At 45.3% G+C, this 20,990-nt stretch overlaps 1 protein-coding gene and 1 long non-coding RNA gene across 10 annotated transcripts in view; one reads left to right on the top strand and one right to left on the bottom strand.

Annotated features, from left to right (window-relative positions):
• bahcc1a (BAH domain and coiled-coil containing 1a) overlaps positions 1-20,990 on the bottom strand; it is a 61,813-nt gene that overhangs the window by 28,410 nt on the left and 12,413 nt on the right. For all 9 annotated transcript variants that reach the window (XM_026164859.2, XM_026164862.2, XM_026164863.2 and 6 more), the window contains exon 3: positions 4,112-4,294. In XM_026164859.2, the coding sequence (XP_026020644.2) occupies positions 4,112-4,294 (183 nt within the window). The remainder of the gene's footprint in view (positions 1-4,111; positions 4,295-20,990) is intronic.
• Positions 138-1,224, top strand: LOC145428540 (uncharacterized). The gene is made up of 2 exons (XR_013908831.1): positions 138-278; positions 522-1,224. It is a non-coding gene; the product is annotated as an uncharacterized LOC145428540 (long non-coding RNA).

The raw sequence follows: 20,990 nt of genomic DNA, 5'->3' as shown, positions 1-20,990 counted from the left end.
ATTAATCTGGCCAGGACAAGGGAAGCTGCTACTTCTGCTGCCGCTGCCGATGCTGCTGCAGGCGACGTGAGCAGGGTCTTAGTGCAGTCTGCTGACTGCACAGCAACCTCGCTCTCCTTCGCTCCCTCCGCACACTCACACATAAACACGCCAGCATCAGCAAGTGAATGGCAGAGGGGAGTTCACAGCGCATGCCCTCCTTTCCACCGGCAGAGCAGGGGTGAGAGGCAGAACAAACAGAGCTGCATCCCAAGGAGGGATTTCTAGAAGTTCTGAAGGTATTTCTCGCAACATGGTGGGTTGAGAGAAGCAGGCCAACAGGGAGGACAAAGAAGGGGGTTAGATATAGAACAGCACCTAGAGGCAGAGGAGAATTATTCCTGCTGCTTTAGAGGCGGTTTCTCACTAGCACAATACCAGTCCTCTTACACCTTCTCTGAAGACATTCAGTTACTGATAAGGCTTTCACCACTTTTGATAGAAGAAAAAAATAACATAAATGAAAATTCTATTTTCTCCAGGGAGGTGGCTGTAACGCATCAGAGACGAGGAGATAGAAGGACGGAGAGAGAGAGAGCACGCCACAGGAAGACCGAGAGGAGAGGAGGAGCAGCCTGAGCTGCCTGTCAGGTCCGCTAATTGAGAAAAAAGTGACAGAACCATCAAGACACAGAAAGGGAGGAGAAGAGGAGAGGAGACGAGAGATGTTTGGCGGAGGAGGGGCAGTGCTGTGGTGGATCTCTTCAGGTTTGACTAATTGAAAGGAAGGGATGCAGACTGGCACAGGAGAGAGAGAGGGAGAGGGAGAGAGAGAATGAAAGAAGCAGGAGTAAGGAAGAGGAGAGGCGGGGGGTGCAGCTTAAATCCTACAAAAGGAAAAGCAAGCAACTGCTCACAGAAGGAAAGATGGACAACTGAAGATAGGCTTGGAAAGGCGTATCAAACAGAAGTGGATTAGACAGGTGTGTGCAGGCAACTCTGTGTGTGCGTGCACGCGTGTGTTTATATGTGTGGACAAAGATATGAGACTGCGATTATTTTTGGCATAACTTAAGAAGTCATTTGGACCCTGGCCAGCTGGCCTCGGGACTGCGAGGAGTCGGCAGGTTTTCTTTTTATTCTTTACCCACTCCCCACCCTTTTTTCTCCTCTTTTGGTCATTTTTATTTATTTATTTATTTATTTCATTTTTCCACTCAGTCGATTCAGTGGGGTTTATTCAAACAGTCCCAGACATGAAAATAAATCTTTCAAAAGCTCGGTGGGCCTAATTTATTTTAACAGGTGTTGTGAAAACATTTTACATTTACTGAAACATTCACTACACTGCATCTGCCCCTATTTTTGTGTCCCCCCACCGCTGACCCACCCTCCTTCTTGCATCCGTAGCCGTATACTAAGACTCCGTCTCTGTGACAGTGAGCTCACAGCACTGCTCAGCTCAGCAAAGGAAAAAAAACAGACAATTCCTTGTGGTAACATACAATGGCTGCTGCTGTAGCTGGCAAGAAGAGATTCTGAAACAAAAACTTCCTTTAATCTCTGTTAACTCCTCTGACGTCATGAAAGCCACTAATGATTTGGGTCTTGTTGCTGTGACCTTACAGAAATATCCTAGAATTTGTTAGACTGGATGTACACTTTCCTTTTCCCAAAACAATAAATCTTTAACCAAAAGTCAACAAAAGACTGTTGTGTTAAAAAAGAAAAAAAAAATGCCTTTGCCAAAGTTATCCTTACCGCCAGTGTCATTTAAAGGAGCCTAAACTGACAGGAAAGCACGTCCAGACTACTGCCCATGCCAGGGCAGCTGAAGTTGAGAGACCTTTTTTTCCCTCTTATTTTAGCCAACCTGAGAAACTGAGGTTGAAAGTTTGCGATGGGATATTTTGTTACTTTAGTAGCCAAAGTAGGGGCGTTTCCATGGATATGTTTAGGGTCAATGCATAAGGTTAAAATATTCAAATTTTTGTAACAGCCCGCATAATCAGTAAAAGAAGTGTAATGCTGGTACATCTGGGTGCTGAAACCTTGAAAGAATGCTGCATTTCTGAACATTTTTGCTGTTTTCTCCGGGCTTAATGGAGCAAAAATAATATCCATCTTACATTTTATGTGGCTTTTCTTTATCACCAACTCATTTCAAATGCCCGCAAAACTTATTATATTGAAAAGAGGAATTAATTCTTAATTCACTCACCAAATAGGAGTAATAAAAAATAAATGTGATTAGCCTGCTCCATATAGCCACAGTCCATTGTTTATCCCCACTAAGTGACTAGTTAGCAAGCAAAGGAGATAATTGTTCTCATCTGCTTGTTACGTGATAGATTTCGGGCTTTTAATCTGCAGAAAAATGTGTCAGAGGAATAGCGGAAACAAAGACGTTCCGCGCAATGACAGGTATATGCCAGAAACGTGCGAATCGTAAAATCGTTTTCGAATACAAATTTGAACTGCTTTGCTTAGATATGCATGCAAGCAGCCACTTTAAAAACAGAGAAAAAGAAGAAGAAGAAAAAAAAATAAAAACACAGCACTTCTTTGAGGTTACAAGCGAAACACTAATGCACCGACACAAGCACAAGTCAATGCCTGCTCTGATGCTGGTGGGGTTCTGCTGACACCCGGAGAGAGAAGGCGAGAGTCTGGGTAATTGTGCCGCTCATTTTGATGACTTGCTTTTTATGCAAAACAGGAAAAAGACAATATGCAATTATCTTGAGGAGGGAACAGCTGAATGTGGTTGATGAACAGTCTGGATTCAATCATGCTCTTAGTGCGTTATATGCAATTAAACTGCAATAGAGATAATGGCCTCCATTGCCAACTGAGTAATAATCCCAGTCATAATCACCTCCATTACTTTTATTAGGCTTGGCATTATCTTCATCACTCTTAATATTATTTTACTTTTCCACAAGAAGAAAGTGTTTGACAATGAAACCTAGAAAGTATAAGATAAAGGAAACACTGATGCTTACAAAATGAGTTTGGAGGGAAATGTCTGAGATTGGGCTGACGCCGGAGCTAATATTTTGGAGGAGTCTAGAGTTTAATCTGGTGTAGCATCTGTCCACTGAGTCAGCGGCCTGGTGCCCGGGGCATCAGAGCAAGGAAGTTGCTGGGAGATATCATATGACTTAACAATCTTCATGACAATACAGCATCTCAGCTGTAATCCACTTAATCATCCCTGGACACATAACATGCAGGTGGGGTGCCGCTGATGAGTGACCACGAATTTCAAAAAAAAAAAAAAAAAGAGAAAAGAAACACTTCCCACTGGTCTCCCCACCGATAACATCTGGGCTATTCTTAGATAATAAATATATTATAACCGGGGGCTGAAATAACAAGAGTCCATCCAGGATTGTGATTCACCAGGTAATTTTAGGTGGCCATCACAGTGCGTAATTAGCAAGATGTAAATCTGAAGGTGAAGACACAGAAAAGCTGACCTTACGTTAATATATTAATAAGATGATTTGTCTTGTGTTTATCTGTCACCCCAATTAATTCCTGAAACACCCAACTTCATTAATCCCTCAGCTTTATCGTTATCTGACTTCCTGGCTGTATGGAGACAGAATATGAGGTGTTGAAGTTGGTTTGTGAGTGTATGTGCGTGTGTGTCGAGTAAGGGTTTAGTAATTCTGATTGGTGGGAACCTTTTTAAGACTGTGATGGAGACACCGGCTGAAAGCTCTGCAATCACTGCAACTTTTTTTTTTTTTACTGGCACACAGTCGCATGTGCTGCTTCAGAGGGCCCTGAGTGACATTCCTGCTGACATGAATCGAATACCGCAAGATTCTGTGGCTGAACTTTTAACCCTGTGTCTGTATCCAGAAAACCGTGGCACAGTGCTCTATCCCAAACATGCTGGGTGTGGGCCTATTTTAGTGCATAAATAAAAGGGTTGGAGCCCAGACGATTATAAGCCATACTTTGGTGCAAACCTAGCGCGACACAAAAATATACAATATCAGAGTAACAATACACCGTGCAAAGCTGCCTCCAATAATGCCAGGACATAAATATCACCTCATCCAGATGGTGCGGTCAGATGAGGGGCTGTGTGTTTGTGTACATGTGTGATTTGAGGTACCTTCATGCGAATGGGGAAACCAGATTTGCGAGGCGCTCGAGTGGGGTCCGCCACGGAAGGAGGGCGAAGAGGGCGAGGAGGGCGGCCGGGAGGGATGAGACGGGTGGGAAGGAGGGGAACCCAGACTACTGGCCAGAAAGGTCCCCATGAAGGAGGCAGAAGAATTGCCCATCAATCCACTGCCTGCATTCCCACAGGAACAAAAGGTAAGGAGAGAGAAGAATGGTTAGAATTGGGAGTGTGTGTACACTGGGACAGTGAGTGTGACTAAAAAGGAAAAACAACAAGAATAGCTTTGCATCTCAGTGTGAGGCCCACTCATATATACATATTTTTCTTCTCTTTTTTTGGTAGAATCATTAAGCCAGGCAAATGTGATCGCTGCTCTCGGGAGAGGCTGAATGAGTGAGAGAGCGTATGTGTGTGACAGAGAGAAAGTGTGAGACTCTCCTCCCCCTCACTGTCAGCAGAGTCCTCTTCCCTCGTCTTCTCTCCCCTCACACCACCTCTCCCCATGGGCAGACAGAGGTCTCATCTCACAGCTGAGTACACACTTTCTCAGGCTCTCTCCCTCTCGCTCTCACACACTTTTGCTCCTGCTCCCCAGTGTCCCTTTCTCAATTTCTCTCCCTCCCTCCATTATCTTGTGCTCTCCATCTCTCACTTTCGTGCCCTCAATCTCTTTTATTGCTTTGCTCCATTTCACCTCCTCTCTGTCTGGTTTTCTTTCAGTCTTGCTTTTTCTCTGCGTGACGCTGACAATCCCGTGCTCTTCTTTCTTCTCTGGTTCCATTTCGGTGTTTCACTCCTTTCTCCTTCCTCCTGCTTTGTTACAAAAGCTGTCTTCACTCTTCTCGTCCCCTCCTCTGTCCCATTTTGATGTGCAGAAATACACCATGCCTCTTCCAAATCCTCATTGTCTCTTCCTTCCCTCCCTCTTTCCCTGTTTCTAGCATTGCTTTGCTTTGTTCTTTACCATAATAATGGCACCAGCAGAGCAATCTGTCCCTGGCTGGCTGAACTGTGTGTTTAACAAGACTATGATGAGTAATTGACCATTTGTAGCAACGCCCGTATGACTGGGGGCTGATTGTCTATTATGCATTGCTGGGCAAGCTGGAGAAAACACACTGATTAACCACTGCTTAAATTGCATTCCCATTACGCGCCCGCCAGTGCACTTGAGCGAGGGGCCCGGGTGCCCAGCTCTTTGCGCATTCATTTCCCCCAAGTCACACCACCGTGAAGTCTCATGCATATGTATGAAGTTGCCTGTATGAGAGCACACATGCAGATACATGCTCAGACACACATTAGTGTATCGTATATCGCGCACACCAAAACACGGGGAGAGCGACACAGTAGAAATTCATTATGAGCCTCTTATGACAAGCTGATCTCCCAAGGAATGCTGAGTGATTTGATTTTCTTGGAGCATGAATCAGTCCAAACATGCATCGATCCTTTTTTTTTTCTTTTTCTGGGAGTGTGAGAACAATTGTGTGGGAGCCTTAATCAGCCAGCCAGTGAGTGAGCACATCCTCTGGGCAGACAGCAGGGATAAACCCATCAGTCTGCTTCTCGCTTTTGCACCGAATAGCCTATGGCTCATAGGCCAGAGCACAGAAGCATGCAGAGGCGTGCGCGCACAAACACACAACACGTACAAAAGCACCTCTGTCACACTTGGTACCACCGCCCCAGACAGGTGGAAATCCCCCACGATCCCCAACCTTACAGCGCCCTGCCTCGAAAAACTACCTTACAACCAATCCTGCGTGTGTGTGTGTGTTTGTGCGCATGTGGATGCAGCGACACTCTTGGAGGTCTCTGAAATTTGATCACAGAAAGAAATGAAGCCAAAGTGTGTTGTGATTCATTTCTCTTTTGCTGTAGATTATCTGGATTATCAGGTTATCTTAGTCTAAGCCTGTAAAATTGGGCTGGAGGTTTTTATTTAGATCCACTTCTAATAACAAAACATTGGAACAAAATAATGAGACTACATCTCCTAAATCACATGGTAGCAAAAATCTTCTATTTAATCAGATTTCAATTGTCTATAGCAACATTTCACATGTTGATGGGAGACACTGTCAAGTAGCCTGGTCACATGCTACACTATCCATGCTGTTCTCCTTTTGCTCTGTATCAGTCCCCATTCCCCTCTGCTGCCACCTCCTATCACTTGGTCCCTGTGGAGGGCTCCTGGCACGGTTCTGCGGAGTTCAGAGTGGGTGTCGGGGGCCAGTGGAGGTGGGGGGTGGGTGGGTGGATTATGGCCAGCATGCTCACCAGGCACACATCCAACCTTCATCATCCAGACACGTCGGGCTCCTGTATGTCACCGCCCTCCATGCTGCACACTCATTGCCCCCCTCCCTTCTTCTGCCTGTCGCCCCCAGGAACCCCAGCTTTCCTCAGTGCCTCCGGCTCACATAAATCAGCTAATCCTCCTGCATTATTAACAGCCTTGCCTCAGAGTGAGAGAGGGAGAAAGGGTGAGAGAGACATAGAGTGACAGAGAGAGGCTGCAAAGCCCCTCTTAACGCAGTGAGGAGAGAGCCTCTGCCAGAAAGACAAGGAAAGGAGAAGGACAATACATTAAAAAGGGGATGTGTAGATGTCGGGCAAGGAGATCTTTGAAGTTTAAGCCTGTGTTCAGGGAGAAAGGGATTGAATGAAAACCTCAGAAGGGTCTTGGATCAAATCAAACCACAAGCCCTTCCCACAGCACAACCAAATCAGACCTTCCAGTGGTCCAGTTTGGCCATGGCATCTTCACTTGGTGAAGGACTGATGTAAACTGTAGCAGGTGAGAGTTAGTGGTTGGCAGACTCCTCAACCTGTCAATCACACTAAATAACCTCTCCCTTAGTGTTATAGTTGCCTCCTACTGAAAGTATGCTGTGCATGACGCCACACAAATTCCTGCTTCTTTTTTTTTTCTTCAAATTTTCATACTCTTGTTTAGAAAACACAAACTCCACTCACGCTGCGTTAATACAATGCCCTCCCTGAACCCATTTAAATCCTAATGAATCAGAGGTGTCGGTGAGAAAGCACATAGGTTATAAAAGTGGGCTGGTTTTTCACCTTTCTTTCACTTCGGATGCCAACTAAAGCAGTGCAGAACAAGTGGAATAAAAGTCTGAGCCATGACGGCACCACTGCTCGACTTACTATTACAGTTTTAGTGGTGTAATAAATAGTGACTTAGCCGTTGCTCCACCGCCTCCTTGTAAAAGTTATGTTTTCTTCGCCTGTGTGTTTTCTCTAAACTGTGTTTATTTATTTCTCCAGTTCCTAAGTGGAGCCAGCAGTGCAGTTGTATGCGCTCTTAAGAAAATCGGGTCATGTGCATCCTAATCGGCACCGATCCCTGACAGAGATGAAGATTAATCCTATTAGGGAATTAAAGGAGAAGGGGACACCGGGATAAGGGGAAACCCACCTCCCTTCCTGACATCTCAACACCACATCCCAACACTCAAACTCACACAGTTGTGTTCACATAGATCCAGAGAAACAAACACAAATGCCGCAGAACCTCCGGAGGTGGAAGTGTTAACTAGTGCTACTGTTTTGCTCCGGCGTTGGTGTGCAAGGGTGAAGGAGACCAGTTTGCGTGCAACAACAAAAATATACATGCATGCACACACAATAATGTGGGCCCAGGCATGGGCCCCTGAGGGCGGCACGGAGTGAGCAGCAGGCAGGGAGGCGTAGCTAGGAGAACGAAGGCCCAGTTGTCATGGGAACGAAAGAGAAACAGCGCTCGAGGCAAGGAGGCTGAATACGAGCCATTACAACAGCAGTGGGCAGATGCAGTTGGTCAGCATGCTGCTCAGCAAGAACAGCCAGTCTACCTTGAAACCCCACTTAGGTCACAGTTGCAATCAAACACACACTCATCCAGTGAATTTAAACAGCTTTCAATTGTCAAGTTGAGGGGAGGGATGTGATGTCATCATACAACTCGGGGTAATTTGGGGCCTTGACGAAGCATAATACAATCTCATCTGCATGTGGACCACAAAGTGATGGGGTAAAAGGAAAAAAAAAAGCTAGGAAGACAACAAGCACCCACCCACAACATCTTGTTCTTTTCAACGCTGGGAATCAGATCAAAAATTTCTCCTGAAGAGGCAGACGCCCATCCACATGCGCTTGTGTTTATGAGCATGTGAGGGAGCACATGGGGATCTACAACTACGCCTCTAAGAAGAAGAAGAAGAAGAAGAAGAAGTACATTTATTTCACCTTGGATCATATTTCTCTGTCTGCTCTTGAAAAACAAGCCAAGGCAGTCTAAAGCCCTCCGTCTTATTCACAGACCGCAGCCCGAAGGGACGGATGGACGTGTCGTCTAGACAAAGAAGCCAGACGCACAATGAGAAGTGAGAGTGATGGTGACGCGAGGAGAAGAGAGACGGAAAGAAAATTGCAGATGTGACTGCATCAACCTGCTCTCCACAGCTCAGTGATCACCAAGTGCCACAGAGTGGAGGGAAGAAGCAGAAGAAGAAATGCCAGAGAATAAAAACACACAGACACACAACCAGTTTATAAGAGCTCGTATCAGAGAGTCTGTGAGCAGTTTAGGTCGCTCAGTGAACGGTCAGTGCCATGTGGCAGCTGTACTCTCTCTCACTCTCTCAGTCATGTCCTCTGACAGAAAATACACACTCCCCTTCTTGTCTTAAATGAATGAAATTAACATCAGATTGGTGATTCAAGGGAAAATAAATATAAATGTACTTCTTCCAGGAGCTGCTAGTTACTGGCACTGCTTTAACACAGAAAGAAACGCGACAGAACATATACTGGTAAGCTAGGTTTTATATTATATCAGACATTTAAGAATTTCTGTGTTTAGCTGTAAATTGTAGCAGCTTGTTTCTTTAGCACTTGTTTACGAAAGAACCCACTATGAAAGTAGGAAACAGCAAGGAAGAAACAGACATTTGAAGAGTTACTTACCAAGTAAAAACATACTGAGCAGGATGCTCGTTGGTAAGCGAACTTCACTCCCACTTCAGTGTCTTTTTCATCAGAGTTTCCTACTAATGTAGTTCCATGTTCTGCCCAGGAATTCAGACGCCCAAGAAGAAGCCAGCCAGACTTTCCACACATACACATTCACTCAAACACAGGACTTAGTTTTTGACCCTCCAGTAACACAGACTGGATTGGGCAACTGTACACATCAGCAGCCCCAGACAGACTGCACTGCTACCCTGGAGGGCCGCTGACTAACCCAGCACCTACTTCCTCACAATAAAACACAGATGGAATTTCAAATGGCTACTAAAGTGGGGGGATTTCCTTCAAACAGTCAAAGTCATCTTGAAAACATTAGTGCAACTGGTAGCCAAATTCCTCCTCACTTCAGAATGGCTGTAGCAAGTTTTTTTCCCCTTCCTCTTCTTAACTTGCCCCCTGCTTTACAAACTCCCACCTCCCTGACTTTTTTCTTTCTGTGTCGATGTCAGGCTTGATGGTGGGACTGGGGGAGTGGGCTACTGCAGGAGGATCAGAAGTATACTGAAGTGAGGGAGAGAAAGAGTGAGAGAGCGAGCAGGCAGTCCAGTCCTGGACCTGGGCCCAGTGCAGGGGTGGGGGAAAGTGCCAGCAGCGGACGCCTCCAACACTCTCCACACTGCGTGCCTGTGGAGTGAGTTTAGTGGATGTGGTCAGTGTGGGGGTGGGAGAAAGAGAACCAGTTATAAGAATGGATGGCGAAAGAGAGTGAGAAAGCCTCGTTACTACATGCAACATCCAGAGGAGGGGAAAGGGGTGAGAGTTTAGAGTAGATAAGAGACCGAGGAACTGTGAGAAACTTTCAAAGTGAAATCAGCAGAGAGCGTGTGGGAGTATGTGTGTGTGCGTTTATGAACATATGTGATCCTTTGTGTGTGCGATTGTGCATCCGTATGGTGGTCGTCTCGCTCAAGTTGACAGCCTGTGTTTGCTGAGTGGCTTCGTGGTCAGCCACTCTCTCACTACTGAAGTGATGACGGGGTAAAAGGGATTCTGGGAATTCTTTGCATGAGTACAATGCAAATAAAATTGGCCTGGAGAGGTCAGCTGAAGAACCCCTGCCACTTCACCCAGCTGTTTATACAATATAGAAGTCGACATGATATGGATAAGAGATTCTAATCCTAAACAAATTAGACCAACTGGCTCACTCAAGTTTGGCAGGGAGCCCGAACATAACAATGGAGCCACACATGCCACGCTAAAGAGAAAACGGGAGAAAATGTGCACACATGCCACCAGCGTCTCTCTTTATCTATTCTACTCCTTGAACCTTTTCACTGTTTATACAGCAGTTTGCAAAACTGCAAAAGCCAGCATCACATGTGTCTAGGTACCTGGCCAGGCTGCCATTTCAAGGAGTACAGCACGTCATGTTTATCACAATTAATCATTCATGAAGCTCTTTTTCAGAAAGGTTTATTTTTATCAAAAAGGAGCTTCCTCTTCAGTTCCATAGCCGCTGTGCCAACACTGGTATGAGGGGCAGGAGGGGGCCAACAGAAAGAGATATCAATGTCTGATAGAGTTCCTGCTGAAGAGGTGTGTTATGGGCAAAGTAAATAAAGAAGACAGACTGAAATTTCATGGCTATTTTCTGGGGAGCGGGCCAGGAAGTGTTGTTTAAGAGACAATCAGACATCTGACTGTCAAAGTGAGATTGTGCTAAGCGGTGAAGATTGCAGGTGAGAGCTAGAGCGGAGTAAAAAACTGGGGTAAGAGCGGGGCGATGAAGGGTAAAGTGCAGTGCTAAGGTTTAATGCTACTCACTGTTTATTGCTATTAAAATATTAATAGCCTCAGGCAAAGGTTTGGGCTCATCACTTAGACCCTTGTTTAAGCACGCTTGCTGTGAGCCATGTGAAAGTGCAGTTGTTTGCTGAGTCACTGGCCTCATCTGTGGAGAACAAGCAGACATTCCAGGTCCGGGACTCGGAAGGTGGGAGGACAGATTCGAAACAGCAACAGCACCAGGCCAGGCCAAATGAGCTCAAGGCCCATTACCTTCCTTTTATACTCACCCACACATGCACACTCTCTTTACCTAGTCCCACAACAGAGATTTAAGAGAACATACAAGAAAACCACAACACGAAATCACCGCATTCTGCTTTTGCTCGTTTCTGTCCTTTCTGTGAGAACTTAAGTGTTCATGATGTAACAGGAAGTGCAAATTACTCAAGCAGTTTTCTCATTACGAAGTGTTTTCTCTCAAAGCACATAGTTATTTCCGTCAGCATTTTACTTTATTAAACTTCCCTCCACGCTTTACTAAACCTATTCCTTTTTTTCCCTCTTGGCTACGTGGATAAAATGCAAATGTTTCTTATGGAACGGGCATAAAAGGCATCAGATTTAGTTGGAACTACTTTACTCCTTGTAACTTCTACAGGACATTTGATGTGTCCAGACCAAACTGGTGGTTGTGCTTGTTAACTGACCCATTGTTCCACGAGGGTCATTTGTTGCATCCCAGCTCTTTATTCCCGAGGCATGAAATTGCGATTCCCATAGTGGGGCTCGTTCTCTCATCCACAGATTCACGCTAACATCCACATTTTTATTTTGCCTTCTCTTCCCTTCTCTGGTTGATCCTGTCTTTATGATATACGCACACAGCAGCAGCACACCCAAACACAAAAAGAGCCGCCCACAGCTGCGTCAGGCCATCTCTCTAACAATCCAATCTGTTTTCTTTCCCATGATGTTTCCCATTGGCACAGGGAGGAGAAAATCAGATTTACTCCCCCACAGGGCCCATGCAGTTGCACTGATATGGAAAATGATTTCAGTGCTGCTTGAGCCCATAAACATTATTTTGGTCTCCCCTGTTAATGACACATTTCTTCCCAGCATTGTGGATCTCACAGAGGAAGAGATGAGATTCAGGGGGCGAACAAGGGAGGAGGAGGAAGAGAGGAAGAGGGGAGGAATCCTCCAGGGCCTCGCATACGACAAGGGAGTCCTTCACCCCTCAAACTGCTTTCTGACATCCAAGACTTATTCAGCCTCTTCTTCATTCACACACGCACACACTCAGAAATACAAACAGCTAATCATCCTACCAATCATTCAGGAGCTTGAATTGCATGGGTCATTAAATACCACCACTCCCCAAATCCCAAAAAACAAACAGACAGAAAAAATAATAATTCCCCGTTAGAAAGCAGAGCAGAGTCAAAGAAGGCTTTCTCACCTCTCTCTATATCGAGCTGTCAGCCTGATTCTAAACACACCATGTTTGGCTCCGGGGCTCAAAGCCGCCTTACTACAATTGTGTCATACAGCCCACATATCTTTTTATTGGTGGTAGCAGCCAATATAGCAGCCCCTCTTCTCCTCCTTTAATGCGGGGATAAAATTTATACTTTTAGCGGTGTGTTACAAACACTTTCTGCCCGAGGCATATTGTCAACGACAGGAGCACGCCGTTGCCTTGAGTCCTAAACGCAAGTCATTTAATATGATGGTGTTAAAAAGAGACTCCAACAGGCCAATAGTGAGGCACTAAACCTCCCATTTGGCATCCATTAAAGCCCATCTGCAGGAACAAATACAAGCCGGATGAGCAGGAAACAGCCACGTTAGCTATGACTAAAAACTATCCTTCATTTGTGAATATTCACTCACAGGCCTCTGAAAACTCTAGATCCAAAAATGGGATTTTCATGGTCCTCCTGTTTCACTGGAAAGATCAGATGGAATGCTCTGAATCTGGTTTGTTTTACAGCTGATGACTGATCCTTCTAAATCCATTGGTTTTATGTTCTGGCCATGGGGATGGATGGGTGACTAACGGCAGCTTGCGTGCCATGTTTCAGCCGACGCAGGCAAAGCTCAGCCAGCCAGGTCACGGACACAGACATGCCTCGTAGTGGGGAAAAAAGAGAGATTAAAACAAGGATTCAGCACTATTCTCTAATTAGTACCCTGTTAACTTTTGAACTTAATTGGTTAATTGAGATGTGGTTAGACCGGGCAGGTTTCCCCTCCCTCAGGGTGACCATACGGCTCCAGCATTTCAGCCTGGCAGTGCCTGGCACAGGAGGTGGCTGCGTCTCTCTCGCTCTCGCTCTCCTTCTCTTTTTGAGCATCCCACCGCTCCACTGACGAGGAGTAATGATGCCGCACAGGAGGCAGTAAAACTGTGTTTTGCGAGTGTGTTTTAGCAGAGATTGTACCCATGCACTGCACATATGCTCGTGCCACATCAAAGCGGTGCTTTGACTACCCAGTCCTGGGTGGTCTAATCCTCTCTTCTCTCAACCAGCAGTGCTAGGTAGATAGACTTTGGAAAAGTGTAGTGTGGATGTTGGTGGATGTTACCTCACCACAGGCGAGGGTTCTGTCAAATTCAGAAGTTAGTTTGCTTTGGAGGAGACATGGGCAACGTGCTGAGGGAGAATAAAAGTGCGCTGCAATGCATACACAGATAAACGCACGCTCACGCTTGGGCGTCGCATTGCTCGAGTCTCCCCATCTCCTTTGGTTCATGCACAATGATAACCACAACACCACATAAATCTGCAAGCAGCTCAATTCATTGGAGCAAATTTTGCCTGCTGTCTTCCCTTTTTCACTTTCATCCCTTCTTCTCCATTTGCTCCTTCGAGCCCCATCACTCATTCCCCTTCTCAGTTTTCCTTTTCCGTCCTCACACCCTCTCCATCATCCCACATCACTCTCCCTCCATCCCCCTGCTGCTCAGTTCCATATTTCTGTCCTCCCTCATCACCTCGGTCTCTTCCCTCAGTTGGCGTCAGCCACATGCTTCAAAATGGAAACACTTTCTCTTCATTTTCAGTTTTTTTTCTCTTTAAAAATCACTTTTCCTCCCACTCTCTTGTCCCATTTGCGCTCCGTTTCTCTGCTCTTGTTTGTCCATCAGTGTTCACAAGGTCCAAAAGTGTAATGAACATCTTGTTTTATGGGGTTAGCCCCTCCCTATATCAGAGTCACCCATAAATCAACATCCTAGCATTCAAACGGCAACGAGGACTCGTCGGAATGTCCTGTTCTCCCCAGTCTTCCCATCTTTTCTCCCTCCCTCCGTCTGTAGCCTGGCACCTCATTTAGGTCATGCAGAGCAGTCCCGGACATCAGGGGTCTGGTTGGAGTCACTACGTTGCTGCTGTCCTCCAAGTTCTCTTGGATTGTCCTGTAATATGATAAAGTCTGATGTCTGTGAGAGAAACAGAAGGCAGCTCCCTGCTCTGGCTTCTCTCTTTTTGATGTAGCCTGTCAGAGGCACAGAGCAGAACAGTGCAGATAACAGAGCCGGGAACCGCTGCACCAGCCAGTCCAAGGTCTTTCTGCAGCCCTGAATGTAATTTGCTGTTGGTTCACAGGGGGAACAAAGGAAAAATGTTTAATTCTTGTAGCGTTCGGCTAAGACAAATGCAAGCAGTTTTGTTCTGATAACCTACAGACAAGGGGAAGCGAGGCACCTGGGTAGCCAAGGCCAAACATTATACAGTATCACCTTGTAAAGAACACAGTGTATAATCTCACATGCATCACCTTGACTTCTCTTGTTACCAAACGTCTTAGCCATAATGACAAAACTCTTCTCGACTCATGGAGATAACCACTTCCTCTCCCACTTTATCCATCTGCACTTTCAAATGCACCAGTTTAGCCAAATCACGCTGCCAAACTGGCCTTTAAAGATGAGTTATATCTTGCGATAACTCTTGACACCGGTCATCTATGGAATGCTGCTGCCGGTGCTGCTCAACATCTGCAGCCACAAAGGCAGAAATGAGTAAAATTAAGAGCATTTCCTGTCATCATTACAAAAGAACGGAGCTCATCATTGCACAAACATCAGCAGATGAAGTGTAACACAGAGCAAGGCAGCAGCAAAGACAAAACCCCCCACAAATTTAAATGCCTCTTGTCTCCCCTCCTGTTCCCTGACCTGCCATGACCTACCTTAGCCTCCTCTGCTCTCCAGCTGGTTATCTTGACGGCTTTAACGACTCATTGTGGAAGAGGCAAAAATACAAGGTCAAACCACGGAGGAGGAAGGGGGATTGTTTTTTCTAGATCAGCTTCTCATTCCTGTCTGTGTGGATGAACAGCTACCACTGCAGTCCTCCATTACTTTTACAGTGATCGCATTTAGTATGTTGGAGGGGCATTATGGGCCATCATGTGTTATCCTCCCCTCTGTATTTGTCTGGGACACACACACACACACACACATATATATATAAAAGAAATAGCAGAGAAGAAGGGAACAGACCTTGTGGGCTTACAACAGGCTTGCAGCATCTGATCGAAGTCAACAGATGTGTTGCAGCTGCTTGTTTGGTTTGCCTTAGCAGATCCTTCCAATCACACACACTTACTGACAAGTCACACAAAAACACCACTAAATACTGAAAAGTTATAAACCTGCAAGTTAAAAAAAATGTTTTCCAACTGGCCATGTCTAATAGTTCTATACTAGCAGTGTTTTAGGTTTCAAATAAAAACTCAGTATCCCTGAGTAACTATTAAAGTTACTTTGAACAGTGCACCTATTCTTATTTTTCTTTAATTTATGCTTAACATTGGTGGCCATAAAATATATCAGCACCTATGCTGGGTCAGAAAGCCAAAATTTATATGAAAGGTCTGAACTCATGCAATGATTTGGTGAATGTATGAAACAAATGAAGCAAGTCATAGCTGTGGGGTTGACCGGAGAACACGAGGGAAAAGTGATGCAGGGAAACCTCGGCTGGGAGTCTGCATGCTCACAGGAGAGCAACAGCTTTCAGCAGGTTATCATAACGCCAGTGTGAGCCAAGCGCCGTCTAGATCTGGCAGAGGCCATAATGGAGAGGAGGGGCGTGTGGAGGGGAAGCGGCGAGGAAGCAGACTAAAGAAGAGTTATTAGGGTGCTGTGAGGCAATGAGGGGAAGAAGGTCTCCTGAAATGTTTTGACACAGAGATCACAAATGTGACACAGGTGCTTAAACACAGATTTTGAAAATCAAAACACGGACATCTTTCTTTTTGCGTCCTCTCCCCTGCGTCCTTTGTTTTCTTCTGCTTTTTTTTTTTGAGACAACTATTAGTTGTCACTTCACCTTAAACCGCTCATTCACTGATGCTTAATGGCAAAGCGTGTTTTATGACTGTCAGACTGATTCGTTACCAAGCTGAGCAATAACAGCAGAGTCCAGGTTCTTTACGCAGACTGCCAGCACCCTAAACACCCCATTATTTTAATGGGTTAACATGAAAACCAGACAGTCTAGCAGAACGAATAACCTGTGCTGGGACCGCAGCTTTATCCATTGTTTTGTGCTGTATGTATTACCACATGCACCGCATTCCCTCACAGCCACTGTGTGAGTATGGATTTGTGTTTTGGAGAGTGTGGTTTCTAGCCTTTACTGTATTTGATCTGGCATAGCTTTCTATTGTGGCGATGGGCTTTGCTCTCCTCAGATAAGAGAGCAGTTATGTCAACACTGGGTGCTGTGAAGGAGCCGCCTGGTCGTGTTGACATTCTACAACATTGCTTATTTACTCTGACCACAGAGTTCAGTCATCATCTAGTTACTAATACGCTAATAACCAGAATCCTCCTGAGGGTGGAGCCCCCTACTGGCACTGCCTGGTACTGACTGTGAGCAGGTGAGTAAAGAGGAGTAGAATGGGGGTAACAAATGGCTTTGAAAAACCCTGAGTTTAAAGCAGGCTGCTAGCAGACTGAAAAAAAAAAAGCTTGACAAATGCTTCTCACAACACAGACTCAGGCAGCATGAGTCTGCATATTGAGCTGTGCTGAGCAGCCCTATCAGTAAAGAGCCAGTGGAGCAATCCATGCATAATTAGAGTAGGGGGAGGGGGTTAATTGACTTCTTTGAGAAAGATCCTGATTTCTATCAGCCAGTCCCATAATCATGTGAGTCAGGGCTCTCATTAAGCCCCCTCCCTCATTTATCTCTCTTCTCTTCTTCTCTTCCCGTCTAACCCTTTGGCCTCCTATACCCCCCCCCCCCCCCCCCCCCTCCAATGTTTGTAAAAGAAAAGAAAAGAAAAGAAAAGAAGAGAAGAGAGAAGAAAAGAAAAAAGGTGAACCCCCATCGGCTCCTGCTGTGTCCTCACCAGGCCAGGAAAGGGTGAGCTAGATTTATAGCTAGCACCTGAGTGAGTAAGGTCCACATAAAGACATGATAAATGTACATTCACATGCACACCAACACTAAAAGCTCCAGACTTCAGTTGACCCGACTGCGACCTCAGTGTGGTAATGTGCTCACCGGCAGATATTAGCAGCAAAAACCAGTTACATTCAGCCCCGTGGCCAGCAGTGTTCTCCATATAAAGTTGCACAAAAGATGCAAACACATTTTTTTTCATTTATTAGTGTCAACAATGATGCTCAAACCACAATGCAGCGGGAACAGCACCATAACAAGTGTTTTGAATTATTTACAAGCAGAAAGTATACACTGCATACCGACATGCCTGCTTGCCACAAACACAATACGTTACGCTGGCATGTCAACACCTATGAATATTTACTTGAAGCATATCCGCTACGACAAGGCTTTTATTCAACATGGTTTTAAACCAATCGCAAAAAAGGACTACGGCTTCCTTCTGGCTGCCGTCCTTTTCGCTTCCCTTTCTCCCTTATTCTGTCTTATTCTATTGCTGCTTTGTGGAAACAGTGAAAGATCTGGAGAAAAACTGAATTCCACTGAGACGGAGTGAGAGAAAAAAATGACATGAAAAAAAAGACGAAAAGTGGCAAATGAGAGATTTCCTTCACAAGCCCATACATCACAAGATGTGGGCAGGGGCAGTATAAGGTCCACCTTAAATTTCTTTTAAAAAAAGACTAACTTTTTTCACCCTTTTTAAAAAAAAAAAAATCCTTTCACAAGTAGCTCTAACCACCATTCTCCCTTTGCATGTTCACAAATACAAACCTACACAAACATATGTGCATAATCAAAAGAACACAAACTTTCTCCCTTCCTCTCCGCACAATCTCCCAGATGGTGTATGTGGTGGGATGGCACTGCTCCCCACCAATCTGGTTGTGGCACAGCAGCCTGGCTGACTGGCTCAGAACCGTGCCTCATAAAAATCTCTTGCAGTTAGTTGCAGGGCGGCCTTCAAACAAAAGCAAGTCCAAGCAAGCGTGCTGTAATGAACCCTGCTCATTCTCAAATAAAAACATACAGGCTGGTAGACCCTGAAGTGCAGCTGCTCCTTCAGGTAAGAGACATGGACCAGTGTGGGGAAATATGCCCTTTGGTGAACTTGGTTAATGCATGCAGTGTAGGGCTACACACTTGGTGAGAAGCTGGAAGAGCAGAGGGGCATAGATACCCTACTGGGATTAGGTATCTGTTGAACTGGTAGGGAGGAGGTGGAGTAAGCAATGGGAGCAACTGTCAGCAGCCTTTTTAGCTTCAGCGCTTGCGTGAGTTAATGTGGACTGCTGCTGGATGCGAGACTTAAAAGAACCGCCGTTACACTCGACATACGTGAGCTGGGTAAAGCAAGGTGACGAAACGGCTGGTTTGGAGCGCCGGGAAGGCTCAGCCGGTGCTTGAGAAACTTGAGCCCTGTGCAGGATGGTCCCAGAGACTGATGGAGATCCAAAAGGACTTAGGATCTGCTTTCATTCTGAGTGTTCGCCATCTGCCTAGCTCGAAAGAGAACCCATGGAGCTGGAGAAAACTGACAACTGACAGATGAGACACTGAGCCCAAAAAAAGTGTGTGTATCTGCGTCGTGCATGTGCACGAGTGCAGTCAGCATGTCAGTATTGATCCTCAAAGCAGCTCCACTTTCTGAAATAAGATCTGTCAAACAGGGATACACGCATTTAGTCACACACACACACACACACACACACACACACACACACACACACACACACACACACACACACACACACAATAGAGTTAATACACTGTGGACCTCATAGCTTAAAGAAAATTTGCTCTCTAAAATAACAGACATCTGCACAACCCTCACATGTTCCACTCTTCCCAACAATCCTCTGCTTCCCACACAGCTGCCTACTTTACCGCTACACACGTGGTATTTATCCATCCAGTTTCCATGTGTACAGATTATTCTAGTCTCGCAATACCCTGTTACCAAGGATGACCAATTCGCTCCTCATACCTCACTGCTTAGCCGACACGTTACTGATCTTGTACATGAATTAATAAACTCAAACTCATCCCATTTTGTTTCCTAACAACCACACACGAATAAACATACACATGACACATTTATGACTGGTAGTCATCAGTGGACTGTTGTTGGGGTTGCATTTGGGGTCCCTGCTGTATGAAAATGCCTCCTGAAGATCTCTCATGTGATCCCGTGAGTAATCCTTGAAACACACCAGTCTATGTAAGAGCCACGACTAAACCAGTAAGTAATCAGCACAGATACACACTAGAAAATTCCTGTGACTCTGTTGAATGTTTTCTCTGACCTCCAGAGCTCAGAGAAACCACAATGATGTCTGTATTATTTCTGCCTAGATAAAAAAAACAGACAACACAGGCCTAAGGGTCTGAAGAAGAAACAGCAGATATTTCCCATAACTGTCAGGCCATATGCAAGGAATATCATGTGATTTTAAGCACTTTACTGCTGAGCTTCTTGTAGAAGGGAAAGAAGCCTTTACACCTGAATAAACACACACACACACACGCAAAATCCTAATTATAATTCAAATTATGAGGTGAAAAATAAGCACAGCTTCTTAAAAGTCCTACCTGATTACTTCAGCAACAGGCTTACAATGTATAAATCCATCTGTGTGCTATTATTCAGACATACCCGCTAATCAGCAATGTAATTGAAGCAGGTGGATTTATCAACCAGCAGCCCCATAAAGAACTGGAGAAGAGAGAGATGGATGGAATATAAAATGCCCAGAGATGAGGTAGAATTAGGCACCTGCATCAGCCCCCTGTCCACCCCCACATGCTGCCCTCTCAGCTGCCTGCCACTCTGTTTCCTCTCTCACTCCTTTCATACAATCTCTACACCACACGGCTCCTTTGATTGCCGTTTCCCATGGGCATACACAGACACACACACAAATACAACAGAGGCATACACACAAAAACTCAAAACACACTAAAACACACTTCTTCTGTACTGTTCAGAGACAGTTGTGCCAGCTGAGTTTTGATTTGGAAAGAAAAGTTGCTTCTACTACAAATAATGACAGGCACTCAAGAAACAAGCGGAGCACAGCTATCAAACAGAAAACGCACAAGTATGCAAAAACTTGCGGGAAAACATGCAAAAAGCACAAAAAACCCCCACTCCTTAAAAGCAAGTTTAATCAGAGATACACACAGGCAGCCACCCACACATACCAAACACACACACACACACAAGTGTGTTCACACACCCTCCCATTATGCTGTATAACCAAAAGGCATCGAGCCATTTCAGCAGCTTTCTGAGAGCCAGCCAAGTAAGAGGTCTGTCAGTGCATTAGCCAGCATGTAATCATAGCCCAACCTCACTGCAATTAGAACTGGTTCTAATTCTTCACTGGAATCGCTGCCTTCTCCCACCACTAATAGTTTACTTTACTGCAACAGCTGACAGACCCAACCCTGCCTCCCTGCTACAACACACACACATCCACAGCTGTAGCTCGTCCGTCAGCATGCCAGATCAAAGTGGATCCTGGGAACAGTCCCCTGCCATGTCCCACTTGTGCCACATGAATCCCATGAGTCTTTAGGCTGTGACACAGTTCACCTTCGTGGTGAAACTCTGTGAGTAAAGGCCTCTTCTTTGCTGACGTTCGATGCCTTAAAAAAAAAAACTCCTTACA

This window comes from Astatotilapia calliptera, chromosome 4 (assembly GCF_964374335.1).
Source record: "Astatotilapia calliptera chromosome 4, fAstCal68.1, whole genome shotgun sequence".
Lineage (NCBI taxonomy): Eukaryota > Metazoa > Chordata > Actinopteri > Cichliformes > Cichlidae > Astatotilapia > Astatotilapia calliptera.
The sequence above is the reverse complement of the archived record's forward strand: the minus strand, read 5'-3'. Positions and strand labels throughout refer to the sequence as shown.